Source organism: Ursus arctos, unplaced genomic scaffold, assembly GCF_023065955.2.
Source record: "Ursus arctos isolate Adak ecotype North America unplaced genomic scaffold, UrsArc2.0 scaffold_5, whole genome shotgun sequence".
NCBI lineage: Eukaryota > Metazoa > Chordata > Mammalia > Carnivora > Ursidae > Ursus > Ursus arctos.
The window spans coordinates 9,888,950-9,916,160 of NW_026623067.1; the positions used below are offsets into that span (position 1 = coordinate 9,888,950).

Sequence of the window (27,211 nt, forward strand, 5' to 3'; positions counted from 1 at the left end):
GTCACCATACAGTACATCCCTGGTTTTTGATGTAAAGTTCAATGATTCATTAGTTGCATATAATCCCAGTGCACCATGCAATATGTGCCCTCATTACTACCCATCACCAGTCTATCTGATTCCCCCATGCCCCTCCCCTCTGAAGCCCTCAGTTTGTTTCTCAGTGTCCATAGTCTCTCATGCTTCATTCCCCCTTCTGATTACCCCCCTTTCTTTATCTCGTTCTTCCCCTACTGATCTTCCTAGTTCTTATGTTCCATAGGTGAGAGAAATCATATGGTAATTGTCTTTCTCTGCTTGACTTATTTCACTTAACATTATCTCCTCCAGTGCCGTCCATGTTGCAGCAAATGTTGAGAAATCGTTCTTTTTGATAGCTGAGTAATATTCCACTGTATATATGGACCACAGATTCTTAATCCAGTCATCTGTTGAAGGGCATCTTGGCTCCTTATGACCCAGCCATTGCACTACTGGGTATTTACCCCAAAGTTACAGACATAGTGAAGAGAAGGGCCATATACTCTCCTTTCTTTTATTCTGTCTGTATACTTCTACATTTATTTTTACTTCTTTACTTCCTGCTTTTCTTTCCTCTATTTCTCCCTTCCTTCTTTTTTCCCCTCTTCTTTCCTTCCTTTTTCTCTTTCCCTTTTCATATTGCTTTCACTTCAGATAATTTGCCAGGACATACATAAGTATATGTATCTTTTTATTACAGAAAACATCCATACACAAGGTCCATTTGTTCCTTTCCTGATAGTTTTCTTCTTTTCAACTTGTTAATCATTCTCTTATATTTGCAGACACACTCTTTTCAAAGCCACTATTTATACTTTAATTTTGTATTATCATTATCCCATATCTATTACTTTTTTTCATATCATTTAATCTCTGTCCTTGTATGTTTCCAGGGAACTGCTCAAATTTTATTTCCCACAGTTGTGATACAATTTCATATCATCATCACTGTTCATCTCTGCCTCTCCTATAATTTCTCATCCTGGTACCATAGTTTTAGTTGTCTTGAGTAACTTTCATTCTCTTTCAGAGAGTGGTGTACTAATCTACGCATTTCTCCTCTCCTTAAAAGTCCCTAGCTTTCCTTGGTCTCCTTGGCTTTGCTGTGGGCTCCTTCCAATTCTAGCTCATCACTAGGAACTTAGTAAATGTGCTGATACTGCTTTCTAGAGGATCCCCACTGTGGACAGACAGAAGCCAAATAAACAACCATCTCCTCCCCACTTCTCAACACTATCCATTCAGCTTTTCTAAAATTGACAAGCAAAACTATACAACTATGTTTTAATTTTTGTTGAAAGATTAAGAAAAAGTTAGAGAAAATATATTTCAGGTCTCCAATTCACTGTGTCGAGGCTTCCTCCAAGCACCACTCTTATTGGTATTTTTGCAAAACTCTACTCCTCTTCTGCATAATTGCATGAGGAAATTATTTCTGAGTTGTGGGGATGAGGATGGGAAGGCAGAATCTACCCCAGAGTAGACAATGACTCAGAGAGAAGCAGACAGTCCTTTGGCTGAGTGAATCCTTACTTGCAGGCCTCCTATGATTTGGTGGGCAAAACTGGACAGACCTTTCTCAACCAGACAAGGACTAGTGTCTATCTTTTTAGTTGTCAACACTGTTGAGAGGGAATTATTTTTGCAGCTTCAAAGTATATTAACTAACGAATTAAAATAAAAAAAACTCAATAAAAGTAAATAAAAAGAATAAAAAAAGAAATTTGATCCAGGCTATGTGGGGAGTTTGTAGACACCATCAAATGATTTTTTTAAATGTTCTGGTTGTTCATGCAATGCTAACTATTACCTAGTGTCTTATTCCTCAGTGATTAGTCTGAAAGTGAAATTTAGAAATGATAATCTTTCTGGAATGAGTTTTTCCAGAAACTAATTTACACAATGCCCAACCTCTTGCTGAGAATTCCCACAAGTGACAGTCATTATTAGTGTGATCAAGAAGAATGTTCTGAAAGTCTATCATTTTAAGTAATTTGGAAGACAGTGTAGGAGTGGGTAATATGTGCTTTTCATCATGTGTTCCATGGGTTGTGCTTGTAAGATATACATAAGTAGCTAAAAAACAAAATGTTGCCCACAGCAACAAATTTTGAGTATTCATAACACCAGAATTATCTCACTACCATAGTAGCTTATACTAGAGTAGCAACTAAATATATTTAACAGTGGTCTTCTGTATAAATAATGTGATATTTAAACATTACATCAACACAGAATTTCTGTGATAACCTTTAATAAGGATAGTGGAACTGACCTCAAAAAGACCCCTTACTCCAAACCGCTGTTCCTGGACCAGGACACTGCCTACTAATTCCATGCACAGATGGCTGCATCACCTGCCTCTTTCTATGGTATAATAGCTCAGTGAATGCAATGGGTAATATTATTTTCCAATAATTCAAAAATTATGTTTAGCCTTTGAAGAATGGCAAAACTAGCGAAGAATTTTGGGGGAGTATTCTCTTATTTTCATTCTATATAAAAGATGCAAATATACTACCAGTAGGTGGATGTCCTTATACTCTCAAGATCTTGCAGGATATCCTGTTGCCCTTGGGCCTACATATTCTTTCATGTACTTTATTTGGGTATCATGCCTAAGGCTTATGACCATATCAGGATGCTCTTGAGAGTAAAGCAAAAGGAGGAAGGACACATGCTAAAACAACTGGGACCCTGGTTCAGGAGGCAAAACCTAGACCACCCCATATTTACCTGGATGGAAGTTCCCCTCTTGTAAATCTTTCAAAGTCCACAAAACTGCAAAATCAAGTGGAAAAAATCATTAGCTCAAATATACAAAAGGAACACTAAAAAAAAATCAGAGTGAACATTTGTTTAAATTCTCAAAAAACATTACAAGTTGTCAACAATACCTCAATTCTGCTGATAATATTTAGGAAATAATTTTGACTTCCTTACCTTGGCCTACATGCCTTAAAATCTGACCTCTGACAACTCACTGTCCTCTCAGTCACAAGGCTTTGCCTGAACTTTCCTGAATGTAAGCTCATTTCTGCCTTAGGGATTTAAAATTATATATTCATTCTGCAGGAACACCTTTCCCCCAAATATTCACATGGATTCTCCTTTGCTATCCTTCTTTGCCTATGTTAAACTTTCCCTCATAGTATTTATCAGCATTATCCAGAACCATCATTGTCCTTTATTTGCTTATTCTCTTTATCTCACAACTAGAGACATAAGTCACATGAAACACCTCCTCTTTTGTTTACAATAGTGTGTGGAACACAGGAAACTCTCCATAAATAAAGGTTGGTTTGTAAATGAATGACTAAAAAATCAACAAATGAGTGAGGAAACAAATAAGGTTGATTAATGATCAGTTGGACAATGCTGTGATCCAATTTACTATAGCTCATAATTTTCAGCTGTGTCAACAACTTAATGATTATTTCCAGATCAGGCTGATTGCTTTTATACTTGTGACAGAAATTCCCAGCTCAATGAAACATCTTACTAAATTGTTTTGTTATTTGAACTAAATTGTTCTGCAGTGATATCCATGTTTCAAATAAAGGAAGTCAACTCCAGATAAAGAAGACTCTCTTGGGCCCAAATGTTCTGCAGTAACTAAACTCCCTTAAACCAATCATCGATTGCCAAATGTTCATTCATCTTCATGTCATGGAGACTCGACTTTGGAATTTTTCTTCAACAAGAAGAAATATCCAAGAAAGAAAAAGTTGCAAATCCACCCCACAATATACACACACATAAAATGCTTAATATTAGTTATATAAATAATTGTAATTTAATAATGTTTCTACAGACATCTTTAAAGGATTTGTATTATCTACTGGAATTTTCATTAATCTCCCCACTTATTTCCTTATGCCCCCAGGTCCAAGTCAACACCATGGATAGAGACAATAAAACCTTGTCCAGTGATTTCACCCTCACAGGGCTCTTCACTCAAAGTGCAACTTCAGGCTTCCTTTTCAGCATCATCTTTGCCATTTTCTTCATGGCCATGATAGCTAATGGGATCATGATCTTCCTGATTCACATAGATTCTCACCTCCACACCCCCATGTACTTCCTGCTCAGCCACCTCTCCTTTATTGACATGATGTACATCTCTACCATTGTGCCCAAGATGTTGGTTGATTATCTTGTGGGTAAGGGGACCATTTCCTTCATTGCCTGTACAGCCCAGTACTTTCTCTACATGGGCTTTGTGGGGGCTGAATTTTTCCTGCTGGGACTCATGGCTTATGACCGCTATGTGGCCATCTGCAACCCTCTTCGCTATCCTGTCCTTATGAACCACCGGGTCTGTTGGATGATCTTGGCCAGCTCTTGGTTTGGTGGTGCTTTGGACAGCTTTCTCCTCACACCTATCACCATGAGTCTCCCATTCTGCAGTTCTCACAAGATCAATCACTTCTTCTGTGAAGCTCCCACCATGCTGAGGCTGGCCTGTGGTGACAAAGCTGCCTATGAAATGGTCATGTACATTTGCTGTGTCATGATGTTGCTGATCCCCTTCTCTGTGGTGATTGCTTCCTATGCCCGGATTCTCATCACAGTGCACCAGATGAAGTCAGCAGAAGGGAAGAAGAAGGCCTTTGCCACCTGCTCATCACACATAATGGTGGTGACGTTGTTTTATGGGGCTGCCCTATACACATATATGCTTCCCCAATCCTACCACACACCGATCAAAGACAAGGTCTTCTCTGCCTTTTACACCATTCTCACTCCTTTGTTAAATCCTCTCATCTACAGCTTGAGGAACACAGATGTAACCGGAGCCTTTAAGAGGATTTTGTCAAGATGTCAAGGGGATCCTGGTGTGTCAAGGGAAGGATTCTGACCATCTAAATTATCCACATCTGCTCAGGGGTACATGGGTGCTGTTACTTGGGGTTATACCATGGGTAATATGAATAATGCATTTAGCAGCTGCCAATGCCAGTTATGTTGAAAGGTGCATCAGCACTACTTTTGTCAAAAATGTGAAACCAATTGTAGCATTCACACATGAATATTTCCAGAGTGCCTAAATACCACTGATGTTTATTCCTTCTTTGTGTCCACCCATTCTGTTACTGGACTCAAAGGGTACCTTTCCTCAGTGAGTATAAGCCAATAGTAGATCCAAGGCTTACAGTCAGTCTGGTGTGGAAGCTTTTATTTACTTGCAGTAAATAAGGACACCATTGGAGATATTTCCTAAAGCAGTGTCTCCCCTGGGGATAGTGCAGTTAGCCTTTATTCAGTATGCAGAGAAGTCAGGGTCCAGAAGCTTGCATGTACACTAGGGAACTTACACATATCCTATTACTTAGGCATTCTAGGTTTACTGTGCATGCTTAGCATATATCACAAGGTCAAAAAATGACCTAAGTTCTACCCCTGAGAGGAGATTTTAGTATTATAATGCTCTAAAATTAATTGTAGAGCAGTCTCAGGTGGCTTCTGCCCATGCTTCAACTCCGATCTGTTTCAAGCTGGTTTTGTGTTAGACTTCATATCTGCACATGTTATGTCCTCTTCTAAAGGTGTTGGTGCTTTGTCTTTTCATGTGGCTCTTCTGATTTGGGCTCCTGAAAAACATCTTATAGGAATAACTTTACATACCACCTGGACCGACCCTCTATGCTGGTTACAATTCCAGCTATTATCTCATAATACTACTTCTCTGATTGTAATGAATCTATATAAATGCTCCCAAATGTCTGGTTAATATTACATACTCTGCTCACTTTCAGTGTTCTCATAAGAATTGGTGATTTTTATTACATTGTTTAAATGCTCCATTGGTGGAGTTTATAGAAGGGTTAGGTGTGCATACATTTGAGAGATATTTAAAAGAGACTACAATATCAAAACACTTCAAAGGGAATACTTAAATAGGCTTAAATAAATATTTAGAAAATCCATATATCTTTTCTTTGAGTAGCAACTGAAAACATTCTTCCTTTATGTAAATTTGGAACTGAAGAAAATGAACCATGTACTTTTGCAGAAATGCAGAATAATCCTCTATAGGTCAATTCTACGATGTTAAATTTGTTTAGTGGTAAATAATTATTACATAAGAAGACACTGAAAGATGGGAGAGAAAAAAAGTGCTCCATTAATTCATAAATTCAGTAATCCCTTTTAAGTTTCTTCTTCAATTCATTGATTATTTTTGATACTATTTTTCTCATTTAATTTTTTTATTTAAATTCAGTTAGCCAACAGATAGTACATCATCAGTTTGAGATGTAGTGTTCAATAATTCATCAGTTGCACGTAACACCCAGTGTTCATTACATCAAGTGTCCTCCTTAATGCCCATCACCCAGTTACCCTACCCCCCTATCCACCCTCATTCCACAACCTTCAGTTTGTTTCCCAGAGTCCAGAGACTCTCATCGTTTGTCTCCCTCTCTGATTTCTTCCCATTCAGTTTTCCCTCTCTTCCCCTATGATCCTCTGCACATTTCTTGTATTCCACTTATGAGTGAAATCATATGATAATAATTGTCTTTCTCTGGTTGACTTATTTCACTTAGCAAAATCCCCTCCAGTTTCATCCATGATGATGTATATGGTAAGTATTCATTCTTTCTGATGGCTGAGTAATATTCCATTGTATATACAAACCACATCTTCTCTGTCCATTCTTCCTTTGGAGGACATCTTGGCTCCTTTCACAGTTTGACTATTCTGGACATTGCTGCTATGAACACTGGGATGCAGGTGTCCCTTCTTTTCACTACATCTCTATCTTTGGGGTAAATACCCAGTAGTGCAATTGCTGGGCCACAGGGTAACTATTTTTAACTTCCTAAGGAACCTGCATACTATTTCCCAGAGTGGCTGTACCAGCTTGCATTCCCACCAACAGTGTAGGGGGATCCCCTTTCTCCACATCCTTGCTAACACTTGTTGTTCCCTGTCTTGTTAATTTTTGCCATTCTAACTGGCATAAGGTGGTATCTCATTGTGGTTTTCATTTGTATTTCCATGATGGCTAGTGATGTGGAGCATTTTATCATGTCTCTGTGGCCATTTTTATGTCTTCTTTGGAGAAGTGTCTGTTCATGTCTTCTGCCCATTTATTGACTGGTTTCATTGTTTTTTGGGTGTTGAGTTTCATAAGTTGTTTTGCTTTGTTTTGTGTTTTTACTATGCTATGTTAGCCACCATACAGTACATCAATAGTCTTTGTCGTAAGTTCTTTATAGATCTTAGATACCAGGCCTTTATCTGATATGTCATTGGCAAATATCATCTCCCATTCCATAGGTTGCCTTTTAGTTTTGTTGACTGTTTCCCTTGCTGTGCAGAATATTTTTATTTTGATGAATTCCCAATAGTTCAGTTTTGCTTTTGCTTTCCTTGCCTTTAGAGATGTGTCTTGTAAGAAGGTGCTGCAACTGAGACTGAAGAAGTTGCTGCCTGTGGATTTTTTTGGATTAATTTTGATGGATTCTTATCTCACATCGAGGTCTTTCATCCATTTTGAGTATATTTCTATGTATGGCACAGAAAGTGGCCCAGTTTCATGCTTCTGCTTGTGGTTGTCCAATTTCCCCAGCACCATTTGTTGAAGAGACTGTCTTCCCCCCCCCCCATTGGATATCCTTTCCTGCTTTGCGGAAGATAAAGTGACCATAGAGTCGAGGGTCAATTTCTGGGTTTTCTATTCTGTGCCTTTGATCTATGTGTCTTTTGGGGCCAGTACCATATGGTCTTGATGATCACAGCTTTGTAATATAGCTTGAAGTCAGACATTGTGATGACCCCAGCTTTGGTTTTCTTTTTCCACATTGCTTTGGCTGTTTGGGGTCTTTTCTGGTTTCACACAAATTTTAAGACTGTTTGTTCCAGCTCTGTGAAAAAGTCATTGGTATTTTGATTGGGATGGCATTGAAAGTGTAGATTGCTCTGGGTAGCATAGACATTTTAACAATATTTAATTCATTAAGATTATTGGATTTTTGGAATCACTTTCTAGATGTTAGTTATGGTGTGGATATTTCTATAAATCTTTCTCTTTCAAAGAAATAGTGGATAGCACATTTTTTCCTTCTGTGCAGTACTGGATTTTGCATTGGATAGCTTTTCTTTTCTTTTCTTTCCTTTCCTTTCTTTTCTCTCTTTTTTAAGTAGGGTATTCTATTTTTTTAATTATTATGTTCAGTTAGCCAGCATATAGTACATCATTAGTTTTTGGTGTAGTGTTCAATGATTCATTAGTAACATATAATACCTAGTAGCCATCACAACATGTGCCCTTCTTAATACCCAGCACCTAGTTACTACATACACCCACACCACTCCCCTTTGTAACCCTCAGTTTCTCTCCTGGAGTCCAGGGTCTCTCATGGACAACATCTTAAAATGGGAAGGAAAGAACTAGTTTTCAGTTATTGTTTTTAATTTTAAGTTTTTATTTAAATTCCAGTTAGTTAGCATTCAGTTTAATATTAATGTCAGGTGTGCAATTTAATGATCCAACACTTACATACAACACCAAGTGCTCATCACATGTGGAGTCCTTGGTACAGTTTTCATTTGAAAGTTGGAGCTGGTAAGTTCTTTGGAAATGACTTAGTACAATTTCTTTAGGAAGCTGATATCCAGAGAATGTATGTATTCAGCCTAAATTGTAGGCCCGGTTGTAAGAACCTGAACCATATCCTGGGACCCTTGAACCATCTTTGCATGGTGTTATCCCAGTCTTTTTGTTCTTATCATTCTGAAAAAAGTCCTGACTGATTTCAATATCGTTCTACTTCTGACACACTGATTGTGGTGGGTGAGGTAAACACAGCCAAGACTTCTATTGCTCTACAAAAGCCATTGGGTGGTACACAAAAATCTTTAACCAATGGCACAATACATCCTGCATTGGACTACTAGTTAATGAAGAAAATAGACTTGCTTCCATCTAGTTCAGCAGGGTTATCAGTTGCAAACCAGAATCAGCCTTTCTGAGGCTTTCTTTCTGAAAGACCTCATTTTCTTCAATCTTGTCAGACTGGCTTGGGGAACACCATGTGTCAGATAATAGTGAGTTGCTTTCTAACTAAAAGATGGTGAAGTACAAGAAACACAATATATAAAACAGAAAAGAAGGTGAGAATTGATCCTGAAAACTAGGCATTCATTTCAGCTCCATGTTTTTTAAAGTGAAGTGAAAGTTTACTAAGTGAAGCTGAGAGAAGAAAGGAAAGACGCTCTCTAGAGTGAGAGTGGTCCTGAATGCGTTGCCACTGAGGGCTTCCAGTGACAGTTCTTTATTTGAGAACTGACTGGGAATATTGTGGCCTTGAGTTTCTGGTACTGTCTTGGTTTGAGCATGGACTATTGCTACAGTGTAATCATATAAAATTGACAAACTTCAAAGAATTAAGTCATTAAGGGTGTTATAGACATACTTTCAAAATGTAACAATTAAAATAACAATTATATAACACTACACGCCTATTAGAATAGCCACAATTCAAAATACTGACAATACCAAACGCTGGTGAGATACAGGAGCTTGGCATTCACTGCTGGTGGGAATGCAGAATAGTACATCTACTTGAAAAGACAGTGTGGTGGTTTGTTACAAAATTAAACACATTCTTATCATATAATCTGGCAATTGAATTTCTCATGATGTACTCAACTGATTTGGAAACAAGTTTACACAAAAACCTGCAAGTGAATATTTATAGCAGCTTTCTTTTCATAATCACCAAAAACTTGGAATTAATAAAAATATCTTTAGTAGGTGAATGGATAAACTACAGTACATTTAAATAATAGAATATTATACAGCAATAAAAAACAAAATAAACTAAGCTATCAAGCTGTGAAAAACTGGAAGGAATCTTCAATGTATAGTACTAAGTGAAAGAAGATAGTCTGAAAAAGCTACATACTATATGATTCCAGCTATATGGCATTCTAGAAAAGGGAAATCTATGGAAGTAATAAAAAGATTTGTGATTGCCAGGGGCTAAGGGAGAGGAAAGGATGATAGGCAGAACACAAAATGTTTTAGGGCACTGAAAGTATTCTGTATGCTGTTATAGTGGGAATTACATGACTTTATCCATCTTTCAAAATTCATAGAATAGAATGAGTGAATACTAATGTAAACCATAGACTGTAGTTATTAGTAATGTATGAAATTAGTTCATTAATTATAACAAATATACCACACTAATACAAGTTGTTAATAATAGGGGAAAGAGAAAGAATATACGGCAATCCTCTGTACCATCTGCTAAACTTTCAGTAAACCAAAACCAAAACCAAAATGCAAAACTAGAAAATCAATTTACTAATAAAAAAAAATTCTTACAAATCACATAACCCTCTGTTACTGTATTTCACTCAAGAAATCAGGGGCGCCTGGGTGGCTCAGTTAAGCATCTGCCTTCAGCTCAGGTCATGATCTCAGGGTCCTGGCATCCAACATCACATTAGACTTCCTGCTCACTGGGGAGTCTGCTTGTCCATCTCCCTTTGCAACACCCCTGCCGCTTATTAAAAAAAAAAAAAAAAGTCTTAAAAAAAAAAAAGAAATCCTTAGAAGCTGTCACCAAAATATAGTAGAGCCTGTAGAATTAGGGTGAGGTTGAGCATTAAATGATAAAATCTCATTAATTTTATTAGTCTTACTTTTAGGATTTGGTTGCATACATTTAGGGGATGGGGAACAACAAGACTAATATATTTTGAGAAGATAAGTTAATTAGTATAACACGAACTAAATTCTATTTTGTTTCACTTGTGCTAATGGTAGCATTTCTTTGGAACTCCACAATCTAAGTCAGCATCCTTTCTCCTCCTGAATATGTAAGAGGGTACCGGTAATGCACAATCTGTGTGTAGAGGAGAAATAAATGGTCTATATTTCCCTGTGCTCTGTATTCTCCACAGTAGGAGAAAACAATCTTTCAAAAGAAGGCTGCTACTGCAGGGGAAAGCCCTCATTAGAGTAAGTGGAATGGTTTTCTTCTCAGAGTATATTTTGTCATTCATTGTAAGTCTCAAACACTAAAAGTGTTAGGTATTTCAGTTATGTGAAAGATAGTAGAAAATTTTGAAGTCCTTTAAAGAAATGTGAAGCCATTCCTCCACTTGTGAGCCATCCAGACATAGGTTCAGAAAAATCCGGCACTGGAGGAGATATAGGAGAAGAAAGGGATAAAGAAAGGGGGGGTAATCAGAAGGGAGAATGAAGCCTGAGAGACTATGGACTCTGGGAAACAAACTGAGGGCTTCAGAGGGGAGGGGCATGGGGGAATGGGATAGGCTGGTGATGGGTAGTAAGGAGGACACATATTGCATGGTGCACTGGGTGTTATACGCAACTAATGAATCATCGAACTTTACATCAAAAACCAGGGATGTACTGTATGGTGACTAACATAATATAATAAAAAATATTTAAAAAAAAGAAAAAGGAAAAATCAGGTTGAACATCAGTGCTGGAACCTATGGAAAATGTCTTAGGACCTTGTGCTTCCTCTGGTAGAAACCCACGAGCAAAAGGTGTAACTTGTGTTGATTAAATAATTAGTAATGACTAGAAGAGTGATCAGTGTGGCTCTTAGCTCTGCCAGTCATTCACTCTGTCACTTAGATGATTCTGCTGCTTCAGCCTCAGTTTCTCCATAAATGAAATGAGCAATATTCTTGCAGATATAATTCCTGATTCCTTCAGAAAGAAATAACCTTGACAACAATAAGTAGTGCTCAGGCCCTGGCAACAACTACATGAAAAACATGACCAAAGTTTTTAAATTTTGGTTTCTATTCTGATATTTAGAATGCCATGAATGTTTTGCTAAAAACATGTACTCATATATAGCAGATATAGTGATTTTTGGCATTAATTAGTGTCTCTAAGAAGCACAGGATCATTCATGGGAAGGAGTTAGGGTGAACTGGTTGAGCACTATGGTGGGACAAGGGAGCCAGTGGTTGCCCAGTATCTGCCCAAGGGCCTGACAATCAATAAGCACCCTGTAAATGATGCCCAAAGGAAATGTGGGGAATCCTTCATACAAGAGGAAAATTCAAGGGAGTAAGTAATTCTAGAGGAAATCTTGTCAATGACTGATCAATGGGTTTATGACATGTGCCAATTTCAATGACCACCAGTGGCTTCCTAGACTTCTGTGTTGAGGATTTTGTCAAGAACAAGGGCCAGAGTTAAGCTTTGTAAGAAGAGTGATGCAATCTCATTAACCAGGGTGGACATAGGCTAGATGCTGGGGATGAGTCCCACAGTTTAGGTGCCAAGTACAAATGCCCTGTATATGTGATTACTGATCTTATTCAAATTGATCATCACAGAGGTAAGGAAGCAAAGTTACAGCAAGCTATATTGGGTTACACAATCTGCTGTCAACAGCAGTATTGGCACAAAATTCAGGTCTCTTGCTTCAAATGTGTTTACCTGCAAATCTATTTTTGCTAATGAGCAAACTGAACAACTGTTGAAAAAAATGTAATGTGTTCTATGAGATGAAGGAGCACAAATGCAGTATGCATGTGCGCGCACGCACACACACACACACACACACAGTTTGTAAGAAATGGTTGCCAAGACAAGGAAGAAGTAAAACTTTCAGTATTTGCAGATGACAGTGTACTCTATATAGAAAACCCAAAACATGCCACAAAAAATGCTAGAATAAACAAATTTAGAAGAGTTGCAGGATACAAAATAAGCATACAGAAATCTGTTGCATTTCTATACACCAAAAATAAAGCTGCAGAAAGAGAAATAAGGAGTCAATTCCATTTACAATCACAACAAGGACTACAAGATACCTAGAAATAAACCTAGCCAAAGAGGTAAAACACCTGTTCTCTGAAAACTGTAGAACACTGATGGAATAAATTGAAGATGACACAAAAAAATGGAAAGACATTCCATGGTCATGAATTGGAAGAACACATATTGATAAAGTGTCTACACTACCCAAAGCAATATACACATTTAATGCAATCCTTATCACAATACTGTCAACATTTTCACTGAGCTGGAATAGCAATCCTAAAATTTGTATGGAACCACAAGAGACCCTGAATAGCCAAAGCAATACTGAAAAAGAAAAGAAAAGCTGGAATCATCACAATTCCAGACTTAAAGTTATGTTACAAAGCTGTGGTCCTCAAGATGGTATGGTTTTGGGCACAAAAATAGACAAATAGATCAATGGAATAGAATAGAAAACCCAGAAATGAACCCACAATTATATGGTCAATTAATCTGCAACAAAGCAGGAAAGACTAACTAATAGGGAAAAGACCATGTTTTCAAAAAATGGTGTTGGGAAAACTGGAGAGTAACATGCAGAAGAACTGGGAGGGGGATTAAGATGGCGGAGGAGTAGGGGAACCCTTTTTCAGCTGGTCCCCTAAGTCGAGTTGAATGGGTACCAGACCAGCCTGAACATCCACGGAATCAGCCTGAGATGCAGGAAGATACATCTGGATCTCTACAAATGAACATCTCCAGCGCTGAGTATTGAGGTACGAAGCGGGGAGCCATGAAACCACGCACAGATATCAGAAAATAAATGGAAGGGGGAGGTAGCCACCATATTCGGGTGCCAGGAAGTGGTAGCCATCTGCACGGGGGAGCAGGCGGACTTGCGGATGACACCCACGAGAGAACAGACTGTGAACGTGAGCGGGGAGTGTGCCACCAGATTTCTCATGGAACTCCAGTGTGCTCACTGGAACCAGACTGAGGCCTGGAGCTCCAGGAGCACACGGGGGTGGCCGGTGGGTGGCGGCTGGTGGTGTTAGAAACACAAAGGACGGAGATGTGCTGGCCCTGGAAGTAAGGGCTAGGACACCAGGTGTGGGGTGCACATCCCGGGACGCTGCAGGGTTGAGCAGCACCAACAGAAACAGAGTTAAAGTGTCGAGAACATCATTGGAGAATGGTCCGCGATCCCTCTGTTCTGAGACAGAGGCTGAGATTTGGCCACTGCTGCTCTGACTCTCAGAAGAGGCACAGCAAACCGCCAGGGAAAGCCACCAGAGAACAAAAGCCTAGGAATACCTTCTCATAGCGTGCCCATCCCCATCCCCCTCGCAGGGGACACGGAGACTCTACCCAAACAGGGTTGCCTGATTATGGGTGCAGCAGGCCCCTCCCCCAGAAGGCAGGCTGAAAAATCAAGAAGCCCACATCCCAAAGATCCCTATAACAAGTCCGCACTGCCTGGGTCCCGGTCAATAATTTGGGCTCTGGACAACCCCGCAACCTCTCCTCATCAGAATGACGAGAAGGAGAAATCCCCCCCAGGAAAGAAAAGACAATGAGTCTGTGGCCTCTGCCACAGAACTATTGGATATGGATATAACCAAATTATAAGAAATGGAATTCAGAGTAACAATGATCAAGATGATGTGTGGACTTGAAAAAAAGTATTAACAAAAATGTTAATGAGAATATAGGATCTCTAAGGGCAGAAATGAGAGCGAATCTGGCAGAAATTAAAAATTCTGTGAACCAAATGCAGTCAAAACTAGAGGCTCTGACGGCCAGTGTGAATGAGGCAGAAGAACGTATTAGCGAATTGGAGGATGGGTTAGTAGAAGAAAAAGCAAAAATAGAATCTGGACTTAAAAAAATCCATGCACATGAATGTATGTTACCGGAGATTACTGACTCATTGAAACGATCCAATGTCAGAAGCATCAGCATCCCCAAGGGGGTAGAGAAAAACAGAGGCCTAGAAGAGATATTTGAACAAATTGTAGCTGAAAACTTCCCTAATCTAGCAAGGGAAACAAACATTCGTGTCCGAGAGGCAGAGAGGACCCCGCCCAAGCTCAACCACGACAAATCTATGCCACATCATGTCATAGTGCAATTCGCAAATATTACATCCAAGGATACAGTATTAAAAGTGGCCAGGGCAAAGAAATTTCTCACGTACCAAGGCAAAGTTATCAGAAATACGTCAGATCTGTCTACACAGACGTGGAATGAGAGAAAGGGTTGGAGGGGTATTTTTAAAACTCTTTAAGAGAAAAACATGGAGCCAAGGATCCTTTATCCAGCAAGGCTGACATTCACAATTGATGGAGCAATAAAGACCTTCCAGAATTGCCAGCCATTGACCAATTTCGTAACCACGAAACCAGCCCTACACAAAGACTTTACTGGCAACATGCCATCATTAAAATCATATCTCTCAATATTCAGTCTCAATGTAAATGGCCTAAATGCTCCCATAAATACCACAGGGGTGCAGTTTGGATAAAAAGTAATGACCCATCCATTTGCTGTCTACAAGAGACTCATTTTGAACCCAAAGATACATTCAGACTGAAAGTAAAGGGATGGAATACCATCTTTCATGCAAATGGACCTCAAAAGAAAGCTGGGGTATCAATTCTCATATCAGATAGATTGGATTTTAAATTAAGACTATAGTTAGAGACACAAAAGGGCACTATATTATTCTTAAAGGATGTATCCAACAAGTGGAGATGACAATTATAAATATATATGCCCCCAGCAGGGGAGCAGCAAGATACACAAACCAACTCTTAACCAGAATAAAGAGACATATAGATAAAAATACATTAATAGTAGGGGACCTCAACACTCCACTCTCAGAAATAGACAGAACACCCTTGCAAAAACTCAGCAAAGAAACAAAGGCTTTGAATGCCATACTCGATGAGTTGGATCTCATAGATATATATAGAACACCTCACCCTAGAACCAAAGAATACTCATTCTATTATTGCATATTCTCAGACCACAATGCTTTGAAATTGGAACTCAACCACAAGGAAAAATTTGGAAGAAACTCAAACACTTGGAGACTAAGAACAATTCTGCTCAGGAATGATTCGATAAACCAGGAAATAAAAAATCAAATTAAACAATTTATGGAGACCAACGAGAATGAAAACACAACAGTCCAAAACCTATGGGATACTGCAAAGACAGTCCTAAGGGGGAAATACATAGCCATCCAAGCCTCATTCAAAAGAAGAGAAAAATCTAAAATGCAGTTTTTATATTCTCACCACAAGAAGCTGGAACAGCAACAAAGGGACAGGCCTAATCCATGCATGAGGAAGCAGTTGACCAATATTAGAGCAGAAATCAACGAATTAGAAACCAGGAGTACAGTAGAGCAGATCAACAGAACTAGAAGCTGGTTCTTTGAGAGAATCAATAAAATTGACAGACCACTGGCAAGACTTATCCAAAAGAATAGAGAAAGGACCCAAATTAATAAAATTATGAATGAAAAAGGAGAGGTCACAACCAACACCAATGAAATTGGAAGGATTATTAGAAACTTTTATCAACAGCTTTATGCCAATAAATTAAGCAATCTGGGAGATAGAGGCTTTCCTGGAAACCCATAAACTACCAAGACTGAAACAGGAAGACATTGATTTTTTAAACAGGCCAATTAATTATGAAGAGATCGAGTCAGTGATAAACAACTTTCCAAAAAATAAAACTCTAGGCCTGGACTGTTTTCCTGGGAAATTCTACCAAACATGCAAAGAAGAAATAATACCTATTCTCCTAAAGCTATTTCAAAAAATAGAAACAGGAGGAAAGCTACCAAATTCATTCTATGAGGCCAATATTACCTTGATCTCCAAACCAGGCAAAGACTCCAACAAAAAGGAGAATTATAGACCTATTTCCCTAATGATTATGGATGCCAAAATCCTCAACAAGATCCTGGCTAAAGAATCCAACAGTACATTAAAAGGATTATCCATCATGACCAAGTGGGATTCATCCCTGGAATACAAGGGTGTTACAACATTTGCAAATCTATCAGTGTCTTAGATTTTATACAGAAACAAAAATTCAGAAATCATATGATTCTCTCAATAGATGCAGAAAAAGCATTTGACAAAATACAGCATCTTTTCCTGATTAAAACCCTTCAGAGTTTAGGAATAGAGGGTACATTTCTCAAGATCATAAAAGCCATCTATGAAAAACCTACAGCAAATATTATTCTCAATGGGGAAAAGCTGGAAGCCTTTCCCTTAAGATCAAGAACACGACAAGAATGCCCAGTCTTGCCACTATTATTCAACATAGTACTAGAAGTCCTTGCAACAGCAATCAAACAACAAAAAGGTATAAAAGGTATCCAAATCAGCAAAGAAGAAGAAGACATCTCTCTTCACAGATGATATGATACTCCATATGGGAAACCCAAAAGAATCCACTCCCAAACTATTAGACGTTATAAAGCAATTCAGTAATGTGGCGGGATACCAAATCAATGCTCAGAAATTGGTTGTATTACTACACACGAATAATGAGCCTGAAGAAAGAGAAATTAGGGAATCCATGCCATTTACAATAGCACCAAAAACCATACGTTACCTTGGAATTAAGTTAACCAGAGACGTAAAGGACCTATATTCTAGAAACTATAAATCACTCTTGAAATACATTGAGGAAGACACAAAAAGATGGAAAAATATTCCATGCTCATGGATCGGAAGAATTAACATAGTTAAAATGTCCATGCTCTGGGTATCCCGATCAAAATACCCGATGACATTTTTCAAGGAACTGGAACAAATAGTCCTTAAATTTGTATGGAACCAGAAAAGGCCCCGAATCGCCAAGGAACTGTTGAATAGGAAAAACAAAGCTGGGGGCATCAGAATGCCAGATTTCAAGCTGTACTACAAAGGTGTGATCACAAAGACAGCATGGTACTGGCACAAAAACAGACACATAGAGCAATGGAACAGAATAGAGAACCCAGAAATGGACCCTCGGCTCTTTGGGCAACTAATCTTTGATAAAGCAGGAAAAAACATCCGGTGGAAAATAGACAGTCTCTTCAATAAATGGTGGTGGGAAAATTGGACAGCTACATGCAAAAGAATGAAACTGGACCACTCTCTCACACCATACACAAAGATAAACTCCAAATGGATGAAAGACCTCAATGTGAGACAGGAATCCATCAAAATCCTAGAGGAGAGCATAGGCCACAACCTCTTTGACATCGGCCAAAGCAACCTTTTTTCATGACACATCTCCAAAGGCAAGAGAAACAAAAGATAAAATGAACATGTGGGACTTCATCAAGATAAAAAGCTTCTGCACAGCTGAGGAAACAATAAAAAAAAAAAAAAACTAAGAGACAGCCCACGGAATGGGAGAATATATTTGCAAATGATGCTACAGATAAAAGACTGGTATCCAAGATCTACAAAGAACTTCTCAAACTCAATACACGAGAAACAAATAAACAAATCATAAAATGGGTAGAAGATATGAACAATTTTCCAATGAGGACATACATACACAATAGCCAAGTTATGGAACAAGCCTAAGTGTCCATTGATTGATGAATGGATAAAGAAGATGTGGTGTATATTCATACAATAGACTACTACTCAGCCTTAAAAAAAATGAAATCTTGCCATTTTCAAAGATGTGGATGGAGCTATAGGGTATTACACTAAGCAAAATATGTGAGTTAGATAAATAAAAATGCAAAATAAGTGAGTTAGAGGAATAAAAAAACCATATCATTTCACTCCTATGTGGAATTTAAGAAACAAAACAAATAAACAAAAGGGAACAAAGGAGAGACAGAAAGAGAGAGACAGAGAGAAAGAGAGAAGAAATCAACGAAAAAAATGTGAAAGTGTAATTCCTTACCATGATATGCTATATTTGCCTTAAACTAAGAAAAGACCCAGGTATAATGGTAAAATAATATATGCGTTATTATTAAATTAAAAATAAAGACAAGAAGGGGCACCTGTGTCATTCAGTTGGTTAAATGTGCAACTGTTGACATTGGCTCAGGTCATGAGTTCAGGTCGTGAGATCAAGCCTTGCAGTAGGTTCTGTGCTGAGCATGGAGACTGCTTAGGATTCTCTTTCTCTCTCTCTGTCTGCTCCTCTCCCTCCCTCTGAAAATAAATACATACATACATACATACAAGAAAGTCCATTTTCACTGTGTTGATTGATTGATTGATATAGTTTTGGAAATTCTAAACAATATAATGAAGATAAAAAATAATTCTATGTTTTAGAATAAAGAAAACGAAATCTTAATTTTTTGCATTTGTTGACCGTGCAACATAAACGCAATGTGACCCTCTGCAAAATTGTTTACTAAATAGATGTTGTATGTGGGAAAGCAAGATTAAAAAAAATACATTAAATTTGGGGCACCTGGGTGGCACAGTCAGCTAAGCATCCAACTCTCAGTGTCAGCTCAGGTCATGATCTCAGGGTTGTTAGATGGAGCCCCATGTTAAGCTCCATGCCCAATGGGGACTATGATTTAAATTCTCTCTCTCCCTCTGCCTCCTCAACTCACACGCACTCTCACTCTCTCTCAAAGTAAATAAATAAATTTTAAAAATAAACATTAATATTTAAAAACCAGAAGTCACACACACACACAAACACACAAATATCCACATACCACATACAAGTTATAACTCTTCACAAAGGAAGGTAACTGAATACCTAACTAAAACAGAGTCTAGTGCACTCCTAGTTGAAAAGAGTAACTTTGTAAAGAAGTCAGTACTTTTCAAATGAATGGTAAGTCTAGTTCTATTCCAGTAAGAACTATAAAAGGTTTTTGGTGTTGTTTTGAAACATAACAATGAAGTCCTAGAGCTGTTTTCCTTTCTTAAATAAATGGGCAAATATTTATAAAGTTGTTTGGAAAAGGAAGAAAAAAATTATATTTAATATATGTAGTGCAGAGAACAAATAACACCTTAAAATAATCCAAAGGGTGAGGTACAGTTTGAAGAGTTAGGCACTGAAAAATGTAAAAATGTAGTATATGAAAAAAAAAAAAAACTGACCCTGACACTCATCATATAAAGGAATAGTTTCTCAGTGATTGGTTTTAGGATAAATTCATAGTTATTCAGAGAGAATACAGTAAATCTCTGGTTCATAATCATATCCCAAAATTTCAGACTTCAAAGAGTTAAGTGTAAAAAGCAAACACACATATACAGACAAATGGAAACTAATAAAAGTTAAAAAAAAAAAAAACTTCTCAAGTTTGAAGCTATTTAGGTATTTTCTAATCATAGAATTAGAAACTACAGAATTAATTTTGATGATTTTTACTTTATAACTTAAACAAATTCTTGTTTAACAGAAAAGCCATGACCAATAACAAGAAAATAGGAAAAAAAGAGAAAATAAATGTAAACAGTATTTGAAACGTATTGGCAGAAACATATTCATACTTAAATATGCGAAGAGAAGGTTAAATAAGTTTTTAATCTAATAAATAGAAGAAATAATATTGGCAGATAATTTTTTAAATATTAAATATTAACACATTCAAGAAGTATCAACCTCACTATTTTTTTTAATAATAATTAATTCAGTCATCTTGGGTCAATATTACCAGAAATGTAAACATATGTGGGCCTATTTATTTCTCTTTAGAGACCATTGTGAGGATATCAGGGAAATAGGAACTATCAACCTATAGGAAAGTAAACTGATAATGTAAAATGCAACATAAAAATGAAATCAACACTTTAAATATATTTACACAAATTGACTAAATAATTCTGAATGAGGAAAATGTGAAAAAAACACTCAAAAATCCACACTCACAACTCAGGGCTTCAGAGGGGAGGCGGGGTGGGGGAATGGGATAGGCTGGTGATGGGTAGTAAGGAGGGCACGTATTGCATGGTGCACTGGGTGTTATACGCAACTAATGAATCATCGAACTTTACATCAAAAACCAGGGATGTACTGTATGGTGACTAACATAATATAATAAAAAAATATTTTAAAAAAATCCACACTCAAATTATATATATGTTGGGGCACCTGGGTGGCACAGTGGTTAAGCGTCTGCCTTCGGCTCAGGGCGTGATCCCGGCGTTATGGGATCGAGCCCCACATCAGGCTCCTCCGCTATGAGCCTGCTTCTTCCTCTCCCACTCCCCCTGCTTGTGTTCCCTCTCTCGCTGGCTGTCTCTATCTCTGTCAAATAAATAAATAAAATCTTTAAAAAAAAATTATATATATGTTATATATATATATAATATATATATTATATGTTCTACTATATCATATATATTATACGTTCTACTATAACATAATGTTATATATATTATCTATATAATATTATATTTATGTATGTATGCATACACACAGTGGAAATGCAATATTTTAAGGATGCCCTTCTATATGATATGTTTTTGGCAACTATCTTCGGATATTAAGGGAGCATGTAAATTTTGGGGGGGAACCTTCTAAAGTTTTAAACACTTTCTTATTTTCCTCAGTGTATGTATTGCCTTAATACACAGATGTAATTATTATTGTTAGACTATCAATAAAATGTTAAAATAAATAACATGAATTGGGCTATTTTTCATCTTTTTTATGTCTTTTCACATTAGTCCCCACATTTCTCTAGGAGGAAAAGCTGCTGGAGAAAATTTCTGATGAAATCTTCAAAAAATCAGGGACTTGCACTTGTGAACCCAGTGCTGGAAACACTTTTCTCAAAGCCCATATGACTCTAGGGCTCACCCTCTTCCATTCCATGAAACACTTCTAATTAGCTGTGACATATCTGTCTCATTAATGTCCGCTGCAATCCACAGGGAAGAAACCCGCTCTTTCCAAGAGTACTTCATTTCATGGCCTTCTTACAAAACTATTTAAGCTCCTGCCTTTTCTCACCCTGGGCGCTCCCCTCTGCGCCCAGGAATCGAAACACAGAACACCCAGAGAGGATTCAGCATTCTCTAATGGTCTGCAGCTTTCTTCCTGCCTTGTTACTGTTTCGCAGTTGTCTTTCTTTGGTTTCTAGATATTCTCTTGTAAAGATAGGAAGCAAGAATTAACACACTTTTGTAGAAAGCTGGAGAAATTGTATGATTTTTCCTGGCAATGCAAAATATTTCAGGGATTTTAGGAAGACATTCTTTTAATGATACTTCCTTCTGCAGAGTTATATTGCAAGAGTTAATAAATTGCTGTACATCTTTCTGTGTGCTAATTCCATCATCAGTTGCTAAGGATACTTCTAGTCTATAGTTCAGGAAATTCAAGTTCATAAATCCAAATTAAAAACCTCTATGTGATGGATTTTCATGCAGAGGACACCTGGATGTGCAGATTGGCCATATCTTGAAACTTTTCCCATTGTGGATTTTCATGACTGAATAACTTTCTGGGTTTTTTTTGTCAACATAAACTAGAGGATAAATTAAATCCACTAATCTTATTTTTCTTCTAGTAATAGATCACCTTCTATTTTCTGAAAAGTCTTTGTTCATTCCTCATTGCTTTCTTAGTTACATAAAATTCTTACAGTTTCCTAGTGAGTTGTCATTGTTGTTGTTGTTGTTGTTGTTGTTGTTTACTAAAGTTTATATGACCATCTCTACCTTTGAACAATGCACTCTACTCTGAATGGCTATCTGGAGAGGATTCAACTCTGAGTAAGTGACAGAGACAATCTTCTTTAGTTGTACCTAATTTTAGTATAAAATTAGGCATAGGGTGATTTTTTTATATTGATGATGTGCATTATCTTCTTAATTTATGCATACCAAGAAATGTGTAGCAAATTGCTTTTAATACATTGCATTCAGATTGCATGGCTGAGAAAAGTACTGAGGAATGTGGGGTGATGAGGTTAAACATGGGAGGATATTGGGCAAATGAATAAATCATTTTGAAGGTTTCTGTAAATTAAATTATTGGATTTAATAGTTTGAAGTTTTTCTAACAATGCAAAATTCTTGATCAAATGTAAGCAATTCAGTGAATCATCTAGGATTCTAGATCATCTAGACCAACTCTGTTTATTCTTCATTTCCTACCACCTTAATGAAAACCCAGGTCTATTGAAATTGTCCAGGAAGATCACAGGTGACAGATCAAATGCTGATGAGTAACTAGCCTGGCTCTTCAAAGGAGAGTTTAAATATTTGGTAAATAAAGAAATTATTGAACTTCCCCAGTTTTCCCTAGGGGTTTGAATGAATCAACTCTCTTTCTATGATATAAATAAGACTTATGCAAGGTAAATCTAAGGAAATGGAGACAGGGCTGTCTACAACTCATGGGCTGCAAATCTCATGTGCAAGCTTAGTGAGGAAATGACTGCTCCATATCCCCCACCCCAACTACATTGAGAAGAAAACTACCTGTTATTATTTCTGGAAATTACCTAGAGTATGCATTGCAAATATCTAGTTGTAATGGTGCTGAGTGGAATAGTGCAAAGAATCATCTTTTCTATAAAATACTTTTTTATATCTGTGTGTACATGATCTTAGCAAAATCTTTCCTTCTCTCTCTAAAAAATTGATCATGGGAATTAGATGGGATAGGGATAATACTACTTGAAAGACACAGAGAGGTTAAATGAAGAACTTCCTCTTGGTCTTAGTTAATAGGGCACCAATTACAAAAAGGCTCCCTACTTCCCTGCTGGAGTTCTCCACAACCACCACCACTGGCATGATTGTCTTTGTATTCTTGCTCTCTTTTTACAGAAAAGGACACTGAAGTTTGGGAAGTGGAGGTGCTTGCCTTAATGACACATAGGCAGACTCTCATAGGCCCTCTGACTTCAAGCAGAGAGCTCTTGCCTTGCTGTCAGTGATGCAAACACCTTACATATCACTTTTCCATAATGCTTTTAAAGGTTGTATAGATGCCCGTATTCTTCAATTCCACTCTGGAAGTGGTATGCAAGCATTTATTTTTTTTCTTTTTAATGCCCACCACCCCATGGAATAAACTTCAATCAGAAACAGTGTAATTGTGGTTATCCAGGTATGTGATCTCTTTAGGGGTTCTGGCAGGAGGGGTATATGTTTGACAAAGGAATGTGGTTCTAAATCACTCCTTGGAGTGATGTTCTGAAAAGCAATAGACACTTGGTGAAATTATTTAATTACATGACATTTCATTGTCTAATAATTCTAAGATTCTTATTTCAATTTGGTTTTATTATTAATGATTGCAACTTTTTGAGATACTATGCAGAATTTAGGAATACAAAGAAGATTTAGGGATACATGTAAGGTTTTGTATTTAGTTTCAAAACTGCACAACTATGAGTTGTCCTGGCTTGAGAAGCTCTTATGTAAAAATTCAACAGAAGAGTTGTAATGTGTACATAATGTGCCAAAAGTGTGATGTATCTATATAAAAACAGAGAAAAGTAATATTTCTAGTTTATTCTGCACTGAATAAACTTCACCTGAAGTAATTCTTGAAATTGAGATAATACATTTTAAAATGGACATTACCAAAGATCATCTCAAGTCATTACCTGGAACTTGAGCATGTTGGCAATGTCTTCATGAATGCATACAAGAATCAGGAAGCATAACTTGGCACAGACAAACATGAAGAAATCCTAACCATATTCATATTGTGAAAGGCTGAAAGTTAAAAAGGGAGGAAGCTGCTTCTGAGCATATCTAGAGGGCAAGAAGGAGGTCCATGAGGCAATTTTTGATCCAAGTGAGCATAGAGCTTCCTAGCAATGGAGATATTGCACTGAAAAAACATGGAGTATGTGCTTTCATTTGGCAGAAAGATTCTATTGTAACTTGATTCAAAAGATGGGCATAGTGATCATCCCAGGCCTGAGCATGAATCATATCCTAACTTCAAGTTAGGTGGGAGAAGTAACTTCAAATAGCTCTACTCAACCAAATGTTCACCCCTTACCAAAAAAAGAGAGTATTTGTAAATGTCAGGATGGAATAAATGCATTTTTTTCAATTTGTGATATAGTGTAATGGATAGTAATTTAAGTAAGTTTTTTTTTAATTTTTTATTATGTTATGTTAGTCACCATACAGTACATCCTTAGTTTTTGATGTAGTGTTCCCTGATTCATTGTTTGCATAAAACAGCCAGTGCTCCATGCAATATGTGCCCTCCTTAATACCCATCACTGGCCTATGGACTCTGGGAAACAAACTGAGGGGTTCAGAGGCGAGGGGGGTGAGGGATTGGGATAGGCCAGTGATGGGTAATTTAAGTAAGTTTTGAAGTTAATTTCATCCAATAAAGTCATCCCAATTTTATTTAATAATTTTTCTTGTGTTATAATTTCCAATCCAAGCATATATATGCTTCTCATAGATATTTGGATTCTCTTCAGGCTTAAATGTGATGCATATATTTCTGAAAATTTATGCTAAAGGCCATTTCCTTCAAGTGAAGAGATAATTAGAGAAAAAATATAGAATTTAACATCTGAAGTAGTTTTGCCAAGATTGCCAGAGTCCATTGAACTGAAGTTCACGAGTATTTTACAATTCAAATTCATGGATTTTAGTTGAATATGCAGATTGCTTAAATAAGAAATTGGAGATTCTCACATATTTATCAATAGTTTTGAAATAACTAAAACATTGGCATTTTCCTTTGCATTTTACAAAGTATATTCACCTAAGAATTTCTCATTTGATCCATATAGCAACCCTGTATATTACCTTAATTTAATATAAATGGAAACTGAAGCTCAAACTTTGGGGATGGAATCCAAAGTAACAGAATTCATTAATGGCAGGAAAACAACTAATACCTAATATTCTCTCTGTTACTGGGATCTTGAGGTTTGATAAAAGTTAGATCCAAAATGTGGGAGTTGTGACAACAGAATACTACTAATATTTAAGCTATTCTATAAACTTGACAACATTTCCTTATAGATACATATGTCAATGGGCTCCATTAATGAAAATTAGAAAGAAGAAAAATGAGGCAGATTGGAAATGAGGAAATGGTACATGGTGTAAGGGAAATTTATAAAATTTGGCTCAAAGATTTTGAAATTAGCACCAAAAGAAGAAGATAAACAAGAAAAACAGAGTTTATTCTGTTAAAAATCAGCAGTCGTGTTTATGTATTATGTATGTGATGTATTTTCAATCACGACATTTTTACTAGCCACATTTATGATTACATATAGTTAAAATTTAACAGATTCACGTTGTTGGCACATTTAATTTGACAACTAATGTAATGTCTAGGTTTTTTGGAATGTAGGTAAGAACACAGTGATTTGAGACTGCCTGGTCCAAACATCTCTGCCACTAACAGCATATGTGACCATTAGAACATTATTCATAATTCTGTCATCAGTGAGAAAGGGGAATATAGTTCCTCAATTCTTAGGTTTATTGTGAAACTCAACAAGTCAATAGATATGAAGCACTTGGCACAAAGTAAACTCTTCACAATTATTCTTTTTTTTAAAGATTTTATTTATTTATTTGTCAAAGAGAGAGAGAGAGTACAAGCAAGAGGAGTGGCAGGCAGAGGGAGAAGCCAGATCCCTGCTGAGCAAGGAGCCCAATGCAGGACTCGATCCCAGGACCCTGGGATCATGACCTGAACCAAAGGCAGATGCTTAACCCACTGAGCCACCCAGACGTCCCTTCACAATTATTCTTAATAGCTTTTTGTTCTCTGTGCAGTTGACTCAAATACTCATAGTTTTGGAATATTTATAGGAGCATAGATTAGTTTGGTCAATCTACCTAAAAAACATATTGGTAAAATATATCTTATCTTGACATATTTAATGTTAAAGTACATGAAAAATAATCCTTAACTTTCAAAAGAAAAAAGAAAACAAAACTTTGTTGTAGATGTTTCACAACTGTAGATGTATCATAAACTGAAATTACATAAAATAGTCAATCAGTTTTTCTTAATTACTAATCACTATAAAAAAATTCTAATTTCCAAAAATAATAGGTGGTTTGTAGCTTACCCTGTATGTTCCTGTGCTATTTCCTCTGAATCCTAATTGCTAATGCTAAATGCTAATAGTTGACTAATGCTGATGCTAATACATGATCCTAATGCCAATTCTTCCTCATCCTAAAATTAAATTTCTTTCTTAAAAATAAACAAAAGTAATTCCACAAAAGTGACTTGCCTCTTTTTTTCTGAGTTTGCAAGAGTGGTTTCCCATTTCCCACTTTATTTTCTCCCATACAATTTCATCTGCAACACAGATGAACAGACGCCAAGAGAATACTCATAATTCTCACAGCCCATATATCAGATCACTCATTTGTACCTAAATTGCAGAGAAAGACTACTCATAGTCAGTACTGAGATGTTTTTAAGATGGTGATAACGTTGATTATAACA

The 27,211-nt window shown here is 37.0% G+C and overlaps 1 protein-coding gene across 1 annotated transcript; it reads left to right on the forward strand.

Moving 5' to 3' along the window:
• Positions 1-3,922: 3,922 nt before the first annotated feature.
• On the forward strand, positions 3,923-4,882 carry LOC113261910 (olfactory receptor 2T6-like). Its single transcript, XM_026508221.1, has one exon. The coding sequence runs from the start codon at positions 3,923-3,925 to the stop codon at positions 4,880-4,882; it is 960 nt and encodes a 319-aa protein (XP_026364006.1).
• The last annotated feature ends 22,329 nt before the right edge of the window (positions 4,883-27,211 follow it).